At 47.0% G+C, this 18,443-nt stretch overlaps 1 protein-coding gene across 1 annotated transcript; it reads left to right on the top strand.

Moving 5' to 3' along the window:
* The first annotated feature begins 10,188 nt into the window (after positions 1–10,188).
* On the top strand, positions 10,189–14,670 carry LOC129146420 (sperm motility kinase 4A-like). Its single transcript, XM_054698545.1, has 2 exons — positions 10,189–12,677; positions 14,650–14,670. The coding sequence occupies exon 1, from the start codon at positions 10,763–10,765 to the stop codon at positions 12,398–12,400; it is 1,638 nt and encodes a 545-aa protein (XP_054554520.1). The 5' UTR covers positions 10,189–10,762; the 3' UTR covers positions 12,401–12,677; positions 14,650–14,670.
* Positions 14,671–18,443: the final 3,773 nt, after the last annotated feature.

Here is an 18,443-nt window from a genome sequence, read left to right as displayed (position 1 = left end):
GTGTTTTCCTGGAACCTTGTCCTTTTCTTGGGCGAGGCCCTGGGCTCCTGGGTAGAATTGAATGTTAATTCCCTGGAAGCAGAAGCAGAAACAAAGTACAGAGACTCTGGAGTCCAAGGATCCATCCGAGACTGAAGGAACCTCTATATTTGGGGATCATCCCATAATCTGGGAATCAGCTGTAATGACCTGGAAACCTGCTTTTGTCCTTCCTCCATAGAACTAAGAAAATTTGGGGACTTCTGACCTGACACTGGACTTGGGCGCCCCCTTGTGAGCAGATCCCTGTCCTGCCGCTGGGGGCCCAGGGAGCCTGGGGAGGGCCTGGCTGAGCAGGAGAAAGGGCGGCTCTGGGCTCCTGTGCTCAGCCCTGTGGCCACACGGGGGCGCTGCCGCGCTGCTCCGGATTTGGTGGCGCCGCCAGGACGGGGCGGGGGCTGAGGTGGGCACAGCTGGGGATGCTGGAGGGTGGCGACCTGGGGGTGAGATGCTCTGTGAGGAGTCAGAGCAGCAGGGCTAAGAGGAGAGGAGACTCCGGAGCCTGCCCTGTGTGTGAGGTTTCCATCTTTTCTCCCAGAACCCCTCTCTCCAGTCCCTGGACGGTGATACCTGGAAAACTGGAAAAGAAAAAAATTTTTCTTTATATAACCTATTAAATATTGAGAGTATTTTAAAAAATAACATTTAAAGAATACTGTTCGATTTACAGAAAAGTTGCAAAGGCAGTACATGTCTTGTTTATCCCACACCATTTCCATTTTGTTAACATCCTACATGAGTACAGATTTTTCTTTTACCACTAATGCAGCAATGTTGACATAAAAACTAAACGCCATACTTTAATTAGTTTTTGTTAATGTCCATTTTATGCCCAATAATCCCATCCAGTTTGCCTGGATGACAGTTTCTCAGACTTTCCTTGTTTCCTTGGGAGAGGTGTTGGGGTCCCAGATGGGCGTTCTTGGGTCACCTCTAAGAAAAACTTCACCAGAGTCCTCCTTTCAGTGGGGTGAGGGCACACACACACACACACACACACACACGAAAAGAAAGAAGTCGATGCTTGCACAGACACAAATTGGCAGGAGGACCTGATCCTGGAGGGGGGTGAGGGGGGGGGGGTGTTAGGGGAAGCCTGTTAGTGGAGGCTCATTAGAACTCTGTTGGTGTGTGTGGTGTGGAATTACACATTTTAATAGGTGTGAAGCTGTACTCCAAAAATTTATACAGTGTTATAAACTAGTGTAACACACGCATATATATATATTAATTATTGTTTTTGGGTGTTTTGCTTACATTACTGCTAAAAGCCATGATCCATTACAGAGGTCTTACTATGTGGGCCTCTTAGTTGAATCATAGTCTCTGGTATACTATCAGCTTTCCAATCCTCAGATATGGAGGAAATTTCTAATTCCATTTATACCACATCTAGGTCATGGGTAAGAAAATGTTTGCTCCTCAGTTGATCTATGTAGCCAACATCTGCATCAGTAATATAGAAAATCCTTGAATTTCCTCAAATTATGTCCTGGAAAATGTTCCTCAAATTATGTCCCCTGCAGTTATTTCATTGTTTTCCTTTCCTTTCCAGTCTGATTTGGCTAATTTTAATGCCATTCCAATAGGGAACAGTGGTAGAGAAAGAAATAGACGAGATAGTAATACATCACTCCTTAATTCTTGTAGCCCTAGGAAAATCAAGTGTTCTCTATGGTGGTGAAAAGAGGAGATTATTTCCTGATGCAGGAGCACTCACAATGTAATGGAAATGCAGGGTTGTATTGCCATGGTTTGATCCATAGCACATTTTGGAATAGGGCCCAAGTCCTGTTTCATAAGCCTAAATAACTAACCTGGACCCAGGTTCCAAGGAGGACCATGAATTTGTGGCTCATGCGTACACACTCCTCTGCTCCATGGGGGGCATATTGTGGCAACACCCTTGTAGAGACTTTGGGCCCAAGACCTGTTTCCTGTGGTTTCCTGAGGGGAGGTTCCCCAAACTGTGTTTGCATGGAATAGCTGTGAGCCATCTACAAACTTCCATAATGGAGTTTCCCTTCATATATTTAAGTTGTATTCTGTTGTATAGTGATTTGTGGACCAGACAATGTAGCAGAAGTACACTGAAGCAAGTTGATTAAGAGTTGATAAATGAATGTAATGTCACAGAATTAGCTGACTGATTTATTCTCAAAATGTTTATACTTCAGTTAGTTTATGCTTTAGTTTGAATTACCATGTTAGTCCCTTGATCATGTTGCTCTGTACTATTCTCAAATAGTTTCTCATTGAAGTGTTTTCTCCTTGATCTGCTTTGCAGACTTTCCAAACAAAGACTGTGACCTTTTTCCAATGTATGTTTTTCAAGCATAACAGAACTGCGGTGTAGACCAGAGGTGCAGTGGTTGAAAGGATTCACCAGAGAGAGTGGGGAGCAGAACAGGCAGATGTACTGAAATACACTGCTCCAGGGAGCAGCAGGCATGACAGGAGAAGGCTGCTGCACCCTATGTGGCTTAGCTCCCTCGTGGGGAATTGAACTCAGGCCACAGCAGTGATAGAGCTGAGACTTACTCTCAAAGCCACCAGCGATGCCCCTTTCCCAATAATTTCTCACTGCACCATTGGCCATATAGAATTTAATATAAAATGAATGTGTCTTTACTGATCAATGAATCATGTCACAGGCAAGTTTTAGATTTAAATTAATTGGTATGCATGTGTAAGGACTATATACTACATGGTTACTATAAATAGTTTTTTCTGAAATTGAAAAGACTCTTTTTGGTAAATGTCAAAGTAAAAACTAATATGAAAATATTTAACCTTTCGTTCTTATTATAACAAAATGGAAAATAACAAATGACAGGGTTTCACATGGTAGCCCTGAAGGATAATGCTTTTCAGATCCCTTTTATCCATCTCTTTTAATAAATAGCCCTTCATTACCTTTTTATGTTACAAGTTTGCATACTGAACCAGATTGCAATGAAATAACAGTCTAATGAAAAACACTATGTTTGAAATAGATGTAGGTCACTCTGTGCCCATAAATTTTTAAGTAGTTGATGGAAAATTGGTCTCTCTAAGTAAGAGATTTTTGTTTTATTTTCAAGTTAGGCTATAGTTTTGGATCTGTGGACAAACCATTTACTCTCCCTGGTATTATCTTTCTTCTAGCTAATTCTGTGAGTCATAGTCTCTTCTGGTACCATCGATATTATTGCAAAGAGGAAGATTTAATCTGGTGGGGTTTTTTAGTAGCTGAGTAGTATTTGTGTGTTGTGCGCCATATTTTCGTAACCAACTCATCTATTGTTGGACCCTTAGGTTGCTTCCATCACTTTGGTATTGAAAATACTATTACAATGAACATAGGAGTGCACATATCCCTTCATATTAGTGTTTTTGTATACTTCAGAGAGATATCTAAGAATGGGATTGCTGGATCATCAGGTAGAACTATTTTTAGTATTTTCAGAAATATCTATCCTACTTTTCTAGGAAAGGAAACAGTCTTCATTTCCACCAACAGTGGAGTAAAGACATGGATATAAGTTCTGAAATCACAAAATACACAGAAAAACAAAAATGACACAGTTCCTTAATCAGCCTTAGAGATGACTTTTGTCAATCGGATTACATTGGCAAAGGAAACAAAAGCAAATATAAACAAATGGGACAATATTAAACTAAAAGTTTTCTATAGAGTGAAAGAAACCACCATTAAAAAAGCTAATGATTTGGAGAAAATACTTACATATGTCAGACAAGGGCTTAATATAGAAATTTTATAAAGAACTCATTAAACTCGTCACCAAAAGAACAAATGTCCCCATTGAAAAGTGGACAGAGATGTTGAAGAGCGCCTTGTCCACAGGAGACAGAGATGGCAGCAGGCCCATGAACGTGTGTTCTTCCTCTCCTATTCAGAAAGCAAATCAGAAGCAAAATGAGCCATCATCTCCTATCTGTTAAGAGGGTTATTATCAAAATAGACAAGAAACAAGTGATGGTAAAGTTGTGGAGAGAAAAAATTCTTTGTAGATTGTTGTTACAAATTTAAACTGTTCTAATCATGGAAATAGTGTGGCAATCCCTCAACAAATTTAAGAAAATAAATATCACATGACCCAGCTAGCTGACTTCTCTTTAGTTGTCAAGCTTTACCACAAAAATATACAAACTTAAATTCAAAGAGATATATGGAACACCATGTTCATCATAACATTATTCACAACACTCAAGACAGAGAAACAAACTCAGAGCCCACTGATAGATGATAAAATAAAAAAAGTGATATATATGATATATATATATCATATATATATACAGTGGGAGACTACTCAGCTATAAAGAAGATGAAATCCTGCCATTTGCAACAACATGGATTGACCTAGAGTATCTATATTTTGCTATCTAAAATAAGTCAGAGGGATAATAAAAGCACCATATGATTTTGTTACAGGGCAAGGAGAGGAGCAGCCCAGACACCACAAACCTACCTGCTCTAAATGGGTTCTGCCGTCCACCGCATCACCACAAACATATGAGACTTTACTGGGAAGGAACTTCAATACAATTAGGAAACAATATAGGAAAGGCAGAGACTACAGTTTCTTTTTTTTTTAATATTTTATTTTATATAATTCTTACATCATTTTTCATCTTGGCACAATGTATGCATTTTCATTTTGGTTATATTCCCAATACAATTGCACCCCCCCCTTATTTTGACTCTAGTCCTTCCTCTCCCTGCCCTCCCTCCCTCCCCCCACCCCGCACCCCTCCCCCTGCAGTGTGTCTCTATAGTTTCTAAATAAAGTATCCAATGTTACCAGTCCCCTTGTTGGTAAAAGTCCATCCAAAAGGGATTGGCCCAGAATAAGGTCCCAAAGCCTGCCACAGGTCTAAGGCATCTTCCAGTGGGGACCCATAGAAAAGGATCAGAAACCACCAGACAAGTCTGGAAGGAAAAGAGTAAATTATCAAAAGCAAGACAAAAACCGCCATTGCCACCTCCCCACGGGTCTCTCGCCCACATCTGTGTCACCCAGTCCACGACCAAAAGGCAAGCGTGGTTTCTTCACGCGTCTCTCTGCTCTACGTGCCTCCTCTGGGTCTCCTTCTGGCTCCATCCTGCTTCCTTCCTTCCTCAGTTTCCTCTGCAGCTTCTTCTCTCCCTGCTCAGCTCCACCCTCCCTTGGGTGGGGTGGGAACCTGGAACCTCCCCCTTTCCTGGGGACCACCCTGTTACAATTTCACTCCTATATGGATGATAGAGAAACAAAACAAATGAACAAACAAAACAAACCAAAAACAACATCTTAGTCTGTAAGAACAAAATATTTGCTGCCAGAGGGAAACAGGAAAAGGGGCTGAGGAATTTGGGTGAAGGAGTTCTTGTATGGTGAAGAATAGAAACTGTTTATTCAAATGTTAATTTTTAATGTACACCAAAACCTATCGCTATATAATGGTACAAACCAGTGGAACTTCAGTAAAAATTAAAAGAAAATGAAGTGAAACACAAAGATGTTTATTAGAGCTCATGAAATTTGTGATAATTCCGAAGCTCCATTTGTATATATATGTAAAAAAGTAAAAGCTATTCTGAGATATTTTGACTTGCTCTCTTATATGCAATCCTCATACTTTTCCTTTTTTAAATTTTTTCTCCCTCAGCAGTTAATTTTTAAAAACAATGGAATCAACTGATGGCCTATGAAGGGACATTTCAAGGTCTTAATTTCAGAGGACATTTATTCTGATTGCTGTGTGTTCTTTACAGTTTTTGCTCTAATACATGGGAGTCAGAATCTCCAAGATGGATGAGGGTTGCTCAAAGACCCACATTTTGATGCAAATTTCCTAAGTCATCCTAAATTCCAGCCACTTCAAAATTCATGGAGCAAACCCAAAGATGTAAAATTGTGGAGAAAAGGGAAATGATTTCCTTAGAACAAGAAAATGACACCTCAGGCTAAATTCAACCTTGTAAATACAATGAAAAACCAGCCACATTCATTTGTTAATTGTCCTTGGCTATCTCCTTGCTGTAGTGCAGATTTTAGTAGTTGCAAAAGGAACTACAATATATGGTAAATAAAGTTTGAAATATTTATTCTTTGAGGAGAGAGAAATTTGTCAATCCTTGTTCTACAGTCATGATTTGTAAACATTCAAGCGCAGCTTCTCTGGCATAGGGAGGGTGAAGAAAGAGATCTGAGCCTGTGTTCTTCTTCCCTTATCAGGTCTCTGAATCTACAGAAAATAAGGGAACTTTTTAGAGTTTGAAAATCAGTGAATTTATCTTTAATTGCCCCATCAATATTAGCTTGCTAATGCTGTTAATAACATTTATATCAGAAATAATAATAATTCAGGGTCAGTGATATAAGCGATGATTGGATAGTTCGTTAAGTGGAACAAACATTATTAAGCAGTCTTTGTGGTGGAACCATAGCTGGGGGAGGCGTGAGGTATGGGGGTGTAAGAGTGCAGCAGAGATGGAGTAGAGAACAGAAAAGGAGGATTTATTGAAATACCCTGCAAGGGAACAGGGGGCAAGAGGGAGCTATACAGCTGTGTGTGAAGGATTTGAGACTTTTACACTAGGGTTCCATAGGGTTTCTTACTTGGGGAGCCAGTTTGCACGGGTTATCGGCTGGGGTGTCTGCTCTTGGGTGCAGACCCTTGACACAGACACATGTGCAGGCCCTGCCTCTGCATTCCTGGAGTTGGGCTGGTTTATCTGCCATGGCGGTCAGTCTAGCGGCCCAGTTCCCGTGGCAGCCTTATTGATGCCCTTCTCTGCTCAAGTCTCTCAAACATGACTGTGGGGTAAGAGTGAGAGCTTAGTTTTTAAACTTATGAAATGACACCCTGACACCCGTGTTGGGCCAGATGTATACTGCAGGAGTGACAACATAATCCTTTCTCTGGAAATCACAGTATTTTCTTTCCTTTTTCCAGAATTTATACTATTTTTGCTGATTTGATGGGCTCATGTTTTAATATTTGGTAATTAAACATGGTTTTGACAGGGAATGAGTAATAAAAAAATAAAGCAACCCAATTCAACCCCCTTTTGCTCTTTTGATTGTACCATAACTTACAACTTAATTGTCAGAAATTCTCTCTTAAGAAAATGTAGAATTGCTTCCGTGTTTAGCCTTTGGGGATTTGGGGTTCCCCTTTTGGTAATTTACTTGACACTTACTGATATAAGAGTGTTAAGTCATAAAGTGCATGCTTTGAATTGTTTCTGTCAGTAGAGACTTCCAAATTTAATGGATGCAGACAGGTGAAGACCAAGAAGAGGGAATGTAAATCGCATATAGGAAATTATCCACTGTGGCAGAAAAACAGAAACCAAATGGTGGGGTAGTGTTAAATAAGGTTAAAATTAAGCCCCTACCCCTTGCCCAGCAGGAAGGTTTGGGAGGCTTGAACACAGAGAGAACTGATGAGGCTGCTCTGGGTCCCAATCCGTAAGATGGATCCCTTTGACCAGGAATGTGGAGGCAAGGCCAGGACACATTCTGGGTCAAAGATCAAGCCCCCAGGATCAGACACCCCTGTACTAACCAGCCCAAAACTAACTCCCCAAAGCAAAACTGACAAACTATTTATAAAAGGGAGCCCAAAATCTTTCTTCACTTGCAGATCTTTCCTGTCTCCCTAGCTGCTTCTCTTAGCAGTGTATTTGAACAAATGTGCCTTTTCTGTTCTCCAGTCTGCCTCTGGTGAAATTTTTCACCCCTGCACCTCTGGTCTGTCAAGGTATCGTTAAGAATTTGAAAACCAAGCCCCCACTCCTTGGCCAGAGGCAAGTTTGGGAGGCTGGAATGATAAAGGGAGTGGATGGAACTGCCATGGAAACATGGACCTTAAGCTGGTGAGGCCCAGAACTGATGATCCTCTATGCTGATTCAGATCATCAGTCAGGACACACCCAAGACTAGTCACCCTAACCAGTCAATGGTTCTAAAGCGTAGAGACTTGGGACCCAAACTCTGAGCAGTCCACCCTTCCTGTTTCGCCCTCTGCTTCTTTTAGCAGTGTATTTCAATAAATTCGCCTGGTATTTCCCATCTGTCTCTGGTGAACTCTTTCACCCCTGCAACAGGGCCTCCACCTTGATTCTTCCCCACAACATTCTATATCAATAATCTTTGTTAGATAGAGTGGTGTGATTTCTTATAAAAGAAGATGGAACCTAACCTCTTCAACTACACCAATCTTCCATCTACCCAAACCTCTACTCTTTGTTCTCTGAATTCAGCAAATAAAAATAAAACTTAAAAAAAAAAAGCATGGGCCTCCCCTAGTGGCGCAGGGGTTGAGTACTAGGTTGCGAAGCTGCCCACAGAATCTGCAGTGCAGGTTCAATCCCTGGCCACCAGCGAGGGTCTCACATGGCACCACAGAACTCTCCTGTTGTGCCCGCTGCTCCCCTCAGCAGTGTATTTCGTCACTCTGCCTATTCTGTTCTCTGCTCTGGCTCTGGTGAATTCTCTTACCCTCCCGCACTTCTGACTGTACCCAGGGCTTGTATAAATAAATACATAAATCTTTAAAAAAAAAAAAGCAAATAGCAATTACATCTACCAAGTTGCTCAAGATAGAAAGTTTGGCAGCATCTTTAATTTCTGTCTTTCCCTCACTTTCTATATCCATCCAAATCAGCCCTATTAGCTAACATCCTAAGCAAAGTACCACTCTGACCCACTCCTCTCTCTTTGTCTACTGCAAGTTTCTCCGTTGTTTTCCCTGTTGCATCTTGTTCTCCTACAATCTAGTTTCCCCAATGCAAAGAGATTTTCCTCAAACACAAATTATTCAATTCACTCCACTCGCCAACACCTCTCTCCATTTTCACAATTAGTTGAAGGTCAGGCCATCCCCCTGAATTAGGAAGTTCTGAGTGACTAGTTTCTGTGAATATCTTTGAGCTTGTCTCACAATTCCTTCTCCTTTGTCCACATGAAACACTGACCTCCTTTTTCTTACTGCAGGGTGATTCAGTCCTTTCTGCCTCTCTGTGCTCCCCTCTGCAATTGTGCTTTCTCCCAAACTTTGCTGTATGCATCCTGGTCTGTCAATAGAGTTCATATTGTCATTTATTGAAGTCTTATCATTTCCATGAAAGAATAATGTTTTCATAGCTTTACAGATACATACATTTTATTAAAAATATCCTGATGGGTTTCATATTTTGATGTTATCCTAAATGGCATTGAAAATTCAATTGGTTTGTTTCGATCCTTTGTACAGTTCCTATCACCATTTGTTATTTCTCTGTTGGATATTTTAAAACTTATTTATATTGCTTTTATTCCCTGCCACTGAAAAGTCAGTTTTATCACAACAGTTTTATCACAACAGTTTTATCTCTATATCTTGATCACTAGAACACTATCAATTCTACAAAAGTACAGTGTAGTTTCTCAATAATTAGTCATTGTTTCTTTTGAGTGAATATCATATATAGGTAACCTTGGAAAAAGTAATTAGCCTCTCTAAATCTCCTTCCTCAGATATTAATATATATGTAAGTGCACATATTGATATATGTAATATACATAGAATTAAAACAATGATACTTATACTTCCTGATATTTATCACTATTAAATCACTTTATTTTGGTTGAAGTGTTAAAAGCAACCTAAAAAACAAAGTATTCTGAATTTCCTAACATTTTTGTTTAGTTTTAAGCACACTGGTACTGTTATGACCTATTGGATTTGTTAGTATATTCCTTCTCAAAGGAACTTTTGTGCATATAGTATTATTATTTAATGTTATTTTTCTACTAAACTGACTGCATGACACAATTACAGCCCCCCAAAAAGAAAGACAGGCTGAAAAAGAATCCTGAAATTACCTCTTGAAAATTTTAGAATTTAAACCTTACTAGTTCATTGCAACAGCAGTAACTGTGCCTTTTTTTTTTTTAATTTTCTTAAAGATGTATTTTATTTATACAAGCACCGGGGTGCAGGCCAGATGCGCGGGAGGGTGAGAGGATTCCCCAGAGACAGCCTGGAACAGAACAGGCAGACTGACTGAAATCCACTGCTGAGGGGAGCAGCGGGCGGGGCAGGAGGGGTCTGCGCGCCACGTGGACCCTCGCGGGCGCGGCAGAGGCTGTGGACAGCTCCCCAGCGCGCGCCCAACCGCCTGCGCCCCCTGTTTGCTGTTCTCCCCACAGTGTGAGCGCGACAGTAAAGCATCTGCACAAGGCGGGGCCAGGATGGGGACGCCTGGAAAAGCCAAAACCCAGGCCGGGATTGCTCAGGACAGATGAAAGGGCCTCTCGGGCATTCCAAGGGTTGTCGTTAAGCGGCAGCTTTTTCGTTAAGGCTGAGAAACCGCTGGCGGTTCCCTCTGCCAATGGCTGTGGCCTGTGGCTCTGACGCCACAAAGAGCCCTTGTGACGGCACCGGCACCGCCTGCATCAGGCCCGCCCGGACTGCGCCTGTGTCCTCAGGAGCCGGGAAGCTCTGGACAGTGACCTGTGCACTCCGGACGCCGAGAGAGACAGTGAGAGCCTGTTTTGGGGTATTTGGTTTCCTTTGGGCTTATTTATTGTTTATTTATTTAATTATTTGTTTAGGCTATTTATTTTAGTTATTTTATTTTTCTTTCTTTGTTTTTTACCTTATTTTCCTTGTTTTTTTTTTTTTTTTTTGTATTTGCTTATAGTCAGGGCTGGTGAGGGTGGTCAGCGTAGTCAAGCGCACAGGCGCTATGTCCCAGGGACGTCAAGGGCAAAGCTACCTGGCGCTGCGGGAGCTGGGGCGGGGCTCCCACGCCAAGGTGACGCTGGCGCTGCATGCGCTCACGGGCACGAAGGTGCTCATCAGGGGCGTCCGCAAGTCCGAGGTGCCCGACCTCCGCCTCCTGGCCCGCGAGATGGGGTGCATGAAGGCCCTTCACCACCCGAACATCGTGGAGCTCTTCCAGGTGGTGGACACCGGGCCGGAGCTGCAGCTCGTCATGGAGTACGTGCAGGGGGAGGACCTGCAGGCCTTCCTGGACAGGCGTGGGCGCCTGGGCGAGCGCGAGGCCCGCCCGCTCTTTCGGCAGATCCTCGCGGCCCTCAGCTACTGCCATGCCAAAGGCATCGCGCACAGGGATGTGAGGCCTGAGAACATTCTGCTGACCGGAGAGGGGAAAGTCAAGCTGGTGGACTTTGGGCTCAGCGTCCAGGCCTTCAACCGGGCGCTGAGCACGTGCTGCTGTCGCCCAGAATACAGGGCCCCCGAGGTCTACCTTGGCCAGCGCTACAATGGCCCCAAGGTGGACGTGTGGAGCCTGGGCGTCCTTCTCTACAGAATGCTGACCGGCAAACTGCCCTTCAGGGCGCCCCACCTCCCGGCGGTCAGGGTGCGCGTCCTGGGCGCGTACCTCCAGCTGCCCCACTACCTCACGGAGCAGTGCCAGGACCTGCTGGCCAAAATGCTGGAAAAGGACCCCTGGAGGCGCTGCCCCCTGGAGTGCATCCAGCAGCACCCCTGGGTCGCAGAAACGAGCGAGGGACTCCTGCCCTTCAGCGAGCCGTGGCTCAGCCCCCAGGACCCGGCCATAATCAAAGCTATGGAGCGCCTGGGCTACGAGAGGCAGGAAATTCGGGAGGCCATTGACGCTGACAAGTACGACGAGGTCATGGCCACCTACCTGATCCTCCGCTCCAGGAAGCAGGCGGGGGAGGAGGACTATGAGGAGGAGGGGGAGGAGCGGCCCAAGCGCGTCACCTTCCGGGTGCCAAAGCGTGTCACCTTCCAGGAGCCCGGTGACCCCAATTACAAGGACAGCCTCCCGCAGCCTGAGGTTTCGGGGAATACCCCAAGGCCGGGTATCCTGCGAAAGCAGGAAGTCCAAAAGAGGGGAAAGGAAGCCACCCCGGGCAAAAGGGTCACCTTTGCAGGAGTCCCTGAGCTGGAGGACGCCCAGAAGCACACCACCGCCGCAGGGCCAGGCTCCCTGTTAGAGGACGCCCTGAAGGGCAGACCCTCTGCGCTAGGCCCGGTGCTGGAGGACGCCTGGGGGGACACCAGCACCTCTGTGGCCAGACCCCAGCAGGAGGACACCAGGGAGCACAGCAGCACCTCGGTGTCAGTCCTCCAGCTGGAGGACGCTGGGGAGCACGGCAGCACCACTGAGACAGGCCCCCAGCTGGAGAGGGACCAGGAAAGCAGGGCCAGCACGATCTGTCCAGCTCCCCAGGCCTCCAGAACCACCCTAACACCTCCCCCAAGACGTGGCTGGCCTTCCAGTGCAGTGGCCCCTTCAGCAATCATCAGGGCCAGAGATAGGGTATTAGATATTATCCTAGAATTTTGTTGCTGCTGTGCAACATTCGAATTGCAGAGCAACAAAGACTAAAAATAGCACCACACCAGACAAAAGCCTCCCCACCCCCAAAGCACAACCACTCAGTGGCCATGGGGAACAGGAGTACACCAGGGAAGGTTGAGGCTCTGGAGAGGCTCAGGGACTGGGTCCAGTCACAGGAGCCAGGAGGAGCATGAGACCCACGGGACTGCAGCACAGAAATCTGGGCAAAACCGATGTCCCTGGAGCACAGATGTCCCTGGAGCAGAGCAGGTGAAGGCCAGGAGGGCCACGGAACTGGTGAACCACCTGGAGGGGAGCAGAGCGGGTGAGTGGTGGGGTGTGGAGGGGCTGGGGAGAGCTGAGCAGGTACAGGGCCCCAGGAGGGGTATGAGGTTGTGTGGGTGGCCCCAGGGTCAGAGGCCCCAGGGCCAGAGGCAGGAAACCCTGGACCTCTCTCCCCCATCATAGGCTCAGTTCCCTGAGAACCATACTGCCCCCTTGCTGGGAGAGACCTGCTGCTCTATCTTGGGCACAGGGATGGCATAGAGGATGCAGGAGCTCTTGCAAAGGCTTGGGCCCAGGTGGTAAAACGTGCAGATTGCAAGGAGCAGATAGAGAAGGTCTTTAGCTCCCCTTAAGAAAGACTCGGGGACCAGTATATTAGAATCCAAACAGGACTTTTCAAGGTGGACAGAGTTTATTCACAGACCAGCCCTCCTCCACACGACCTGCTCAGCTGGAAAATCTGCACATCTTCCTACACCAGGAAGCCCTAGGCTATGATCAATCTCAGTCCCGCAGTGAGCATTGTCACCTCAAACTTTTGCAGCTTAGGATTCTTACACAGTGTCAGCCCAGCTGGAATTTCCCCTTTTAAAAATCCTCTCCAGACAGCCCCCCACCCCTCCTCCTCCCTGGATTCAAACCCTGCAGGGTGACCTTAGCCAAATTGGAAACGTTAATATCGCCCAACAGATGCAGGCTTTGGACACCAGTCTCTGCCAATTAAATCACTGGGTACAGGAACGAAAAGCTACAGGGGCTATCTACCTTAAATTGGTGTTTTTTCATCATTGTTTAGATGGTGTTCAATTCCCTTCTAAAACTAAGGTTTTGCTAAGTCTGGTAAATGCAAGTGAGGTGAGGTATGTGTGTTTGAAAAAAGAAATGTATGGAAGAGGGATATTCTGAAGGGCCTTAAGATTATGTAAAGCCGGATGGGTAAAATGAAATGGCATTAGAATGAAAGCAAGCAAAAGAAAGTGTTGAAGGTCTGAGAGGGAGATTTTGGTGAGAAATCGTGTGTACTCAGGTGCCTCCCCCTCCTCTAACACATTCGTGGGCTTGCTCATCTGACCAGCAAAGCCCCCTCTGATCACTACCTCGTCAGCCAAATGTGGGGCCAGGACATCATGGATCCTGCCCCTAGTAGGCCCAGTGATCATGATTATGCTTTTCTTTGTTTCTGCACCCTGATTGCTCTGCTTTATCCAGGCAAAGCTCTCTGACATGAGCCTTCACTCTCCTAGACCCGGGAAAGCCATTCCTGTAATTGAGAGAGGAGCAACAGGGCATTGCTCTAGGGGTTCTGGGCCAACCTGGGCTGTCCAGCGACCAGTTGCTTATTTCTCTAAACAAATGGATCCCACTGTAAGAGGATGGCAGCCCTGCCTGCACGCACTTGCGGCAGCTGCTCGTCTCGCTAGACAGGCCTTAAAACCCACACTGGGCCAACCTGTAAATGTTAGTTCTCCACATCGGCTCCTGGACCTGCTCACTCATCAGGCTCTCTCCCCTCCATCACCCTCTTGTCTGTTAGATTTCTACTCTCTTTGTCAAAGACCCTCTCATCTCCCTCTCCCAATCCTCGACTCTCCATCCTGCCAGGCTTCACGGGTGTTCCACTCCCTAATGCAGGTAACACCCTCTTCTTACTGCAGTGGACACCATCACCAGTCGCACAATGGACCTGCCTTTATCTCAAAGATTACTCCACAGGTCTCCTCCCTGGGCATCACCTGGGAACTACACATTCCCTCCTGACCACAATCCTCTGGTAAGGGAGCACGGGTTAATGGTCTGACCAGAGACCACCTAACCAAATTCTCTACTGAGCTGTGGAAATCCTGCGTGGAGCTGCTCCCACTGGCTTTAATGCACCTCCGAGCCACCCCTTGTGGCCCCTTGTTCCTGACCCCCCTTGAACGGATGTGTGGCAGACCTCCTCTTACTAACCATGAGCTCCCCGTCCAACCTTCGCTGTTGGCTGGATATTTTTCGTACTTCTCTTTGCTCAGACAGCTGCTCCAAGAACACGCACACCATTGTCTGCCACAACCTGTGCCTCCGTCCCCTGATGCACCTGTCAACCTGCTGTGTCCTGGAGACCAGGTTCTTCTGAAAGCCATCTCTCCAAAACCACTTCCGCCAAAGTGGATGGGTCCACACACGATCATCCTGACTACACCAATGGCTGTCAAGGTCTTGGGCAACACGTTCTGGCATCAGCTTTGCAGGTTCAAACCAGTCCCTGTGGACAAGCAGTATGTATGCGAGTGCTGGGCCCAACTCGGGTACACATCACTGCGCCCCTGGTCCAGGTTCCACTCAGCCTACAGAGCAGAGGCCCTCTGACTCTCCCTCCTCTGTTTCTAATCCAATCACTTCAAGCCACTTCCAGTTCTTCTGTCTATGCCTGGAGATTCCTATCAGCACAGCCTCAGGCAAGGTATTAGCACTCACAGGGCCTCTGATCCTAACCTTATTTTTTCTTTTTGCCCCATGCTTACTGCATTTCATCCAACACGGGATCCAAGATCCGCCCCGTAGCACCTTTCACCAACTCCTCCACCCATATCCTCGTGTCCCTGCAAAGACCTTCTCATAACCAGGCCTGAGCCCCCACCCCGCGGGCAGTGGGATGGGTGTTTCTCACAGCTCTGCTTGAGTCCAGGCAGAAAGAGCAATCTAGAGTCCAGCGAGTATGGGATGAGATGCGGGAAAAGATGCGAAAACTACAATGTTTGAGGATTCTGGAGGATGCCAGACTCCCGCTCAGAAAGGAAGGAGAGGGAGGCTGGCCCTTTGCCCGAATCGCAGCTGGTGGTGGCAAACCAACCTGCGACTCCAGAGATGCCAGACTCCTCCTCAGGACAGGAGGATAGGGAGGCTGGCCCTTTGCCCGAGTCCCAACTGGCGATGGCAAACCAACCTGCGACCCCAGAGATGCCGGACTCCTCTGGAGAGGAGGTGGAGGCTGGTCCCATGCTCCGGGCCCACCAAGTGGTGACTCAGAAATAAAGCGGCAGCCACCCATGGCCCCAGGTGGGTGGTCAGGCTGCTGGACCACCACAAATGACAGAATTTACTTCCTATCAAACATACACCCAGGCAGAACTGGTGGACTTGGGCAAACAGTTTCCACCAGAAACCAGGGGAACCCTTGGCAGCCTGGCTGCTACATTTGTGGGGCCTGGGGCTGGAGGGGATTATTTGCACAGCACAAGTGATGGAGATAATGGCCTCCATGGCTTTACACCCATCCTTGCGATAGAGGCTACAGAACAGCCAGCGGTATGGCCAGGGCGACCACACCCTCCGGGAATGGATAATGGCTGCCACACGGAAAGTCTGGCTGATGCAGGAGACGTGCCGGACACAGTAAGTGGATGGCAGACGTACGCCGAGCTGGTACAGGTCCTTCGGGAATTGGGGATTCAGCAGGCCATGTTTAATGTGAATTCCCGTGGTCCTGATGATGAGCGTTTCACAGCAGGGATGAGAGACTTGGTATTAAAAATGTCCCTCATCCTCATTTGGATCCCTCATGGCAGTTGTAGCACCCCATGTGAGTCGTCAGCTACACGACGTCCCAACAGTGATAGCCAGCTTGGGCGAAGTTGAGAGCCGGTGCTCTCAAAGTCAGAAGGGAATATGGGTAGTTGTTGAAAAGTCAAAAGGAATGCCAAGGAGGGAAAGGAAGCTTCTTGGCACCACAGAACTTAGTAAAGTCACCCATAACCAAATGTGGACAGATTTAGTGAGAGCAGGTGTAGATAGCAGTAAAATACATGCACAGCCCAATCTATATTTGTTGGAATTATGGCAGCAGCTACACGAAGACCAGAGGTTCACGCCCATGAGAAGGACTGCTGCTCAGAGGGAGCCTGGAAGCTCCAGGCCTCAGGCACACGCCCTGTGCCTGAAACATACTTGCTGCCAACCCCATCCTCGGGTGATGGCCTGATTGCTTTCAAATAGGGTGAGGGCCAAGGAACCCGTCCACAGGGGATGGGCGGGGACCGGAGGCCACATGTGGAGCTTGCCATCCACTGGTCCCCAACTAACATGCAAAGGGTTTTAGCTCTGGCAGACACAGGAGCAGAATGTACTCTGCTATATGGAAATCCAGAAAGATTTCACAGGTCTACTTGTATTGATGGCTATGGAGGCCAGAGTGTCAAGGTGACAGCAGTGAGACTATCTCTGGGGATTGGGCCATTACCCCACAAAAGAGTATAAAGTGTATGTATCGCCTGTCCTGGAGTACATCCTGGGGGTGGATGTACTATGTGGCTTATGGCTAGAGACCACAGCCGGAGAGTTTCACCTTAGAGTGCGTGTGGTAAAGGCAGTGGTGAGAGGACACGCTAAGCATCTGCCCACACAACTGCCAGTCCCTAGGCAAGTGACTAATACCAACCAATATCAGTTGCCCGGAGGCTACAAGGAAATTGGCACAATATCAGAACTGGAGAAAGCGGGCATTGTGCGTACTGCCCACAGCCCCGACAATTCACCGGTGTGGCCAGTGAAGAAGCCGATGGCTCTTGGCGCATGACAGTAGATTATCATGAGTTAAATAAGCTAGTTCCCGCCTTGCATGCTGCAGTGCCTTCGGCAGCAGATTTGGTGGATCATCTGCTGGTGCCAATGAATGTCTTTTGCCACTAGGTGGTACCTCGCCTGGACTAACTTGTGTTCTGTTGTCTTTTGTTGTTATAGTGTGATGTGTACTATTTACTTTGTGGGCCATGGCTGCGTTGTTTATGTTTGCTAAGAACAAAATTGTCTATATGTAGATGGTCTGGCAGAAAACCCTGAGGGGGTGGATTGTAGGGTAAGGTAAAAAGCATCAGGCTTTTCTGCTCTCCGCCATTAGGAGAGATGCGCATCCTGCGGGCCTGAACGCAGGCCTGATGGCGGCACCTGGAGTAGTGGTGCGGGTCGAGGATGGAGGGGACAGTGGAGTGTGCGGAGGAGAGCGGCGACTACAAACAAGGGCGAGGAGCATGTGGCTGCTAGAACCGTTCATAAACACACCTGGAATGGGTTGGTTGCGTTACAGCGGGTCCTGGGGTTCACTCTGGGAAAGGTGTCTGCAGAGCTCCCCTGTCAGTGGCACGCGGCGAGTTTCCCAGGCGAGTTTCTCCCCGAGACAGAGACGATAGTTATATTTAAAAAACAGGTTTATTGGGGAAAGGGAAAGGGGCAGGTTTTGCTGAGAGAGGCCTGCATGGTTGAAGGCGGGCAGCCTTGACAGGTCATAGGCGGGCAGGAAGCTGCTGCCCTGCAGAGGGAGAGAGTTGGTAAGAAGAGGAACCTACACACCCAGGTGGCAGAGGGAGTGCTGCCCCGAGCCAGTGCAGAGACTTTACAGACACAGTCCTCTTCTGTTTGGGGGGGTCACTCCTTGTGAGCCGTCAGTTGGTTGCTGATTTTGGATAACCACGCAGAATCCAAGAGGGACTGGAGATACCAGGATGGGGAGTGGAGATTCCAGGATGGGCCCAATCTCCAAATCTTTCCCTCAGGCCTGTGCTCCACTCCCTAGAGCATCTGATCCTGCTTGGGTCTCATGCCTTGTGATAGGCCCTGGTGCCTAAGGGTCACGACCTCTACAGCTGAGTTAATGTCATGCTATTTCCCTCTATCCCTACCTCCTTGTGAGTCAGGTTCTGGTGTCAGGGTACCTCCTTTCCAATCTTTCTATTCTGTCTGCTATTAAGGTATTCCTATTTTGTGAGGAGGGGAAGCTGGGTCCCGAATGCTGGGTGAGTATGAGTAATGGCTCCTATAGCAATCAGAGAAT

Source organism: Talpa occidentalis, unplaced genomic scaffold, assembly GCF_014898055.3.
Source record: "Talpa occidentalis isolate TD23 unplaced genomic scaffold, MPIMG_talOcc4v2.1 talOcc4.2, whole genome shotgun sequence".
NCBI classification, from domain to species: domain Eukaryota; kingdom Metazoa; phylum Chordata; class Mammalia; order Eulipotyphla; family Talpidae; genus Talpa; species Talpa occidentalis.
This window is presented reverse-complemented; position numbering and strand designations above follow the sequence as displayed.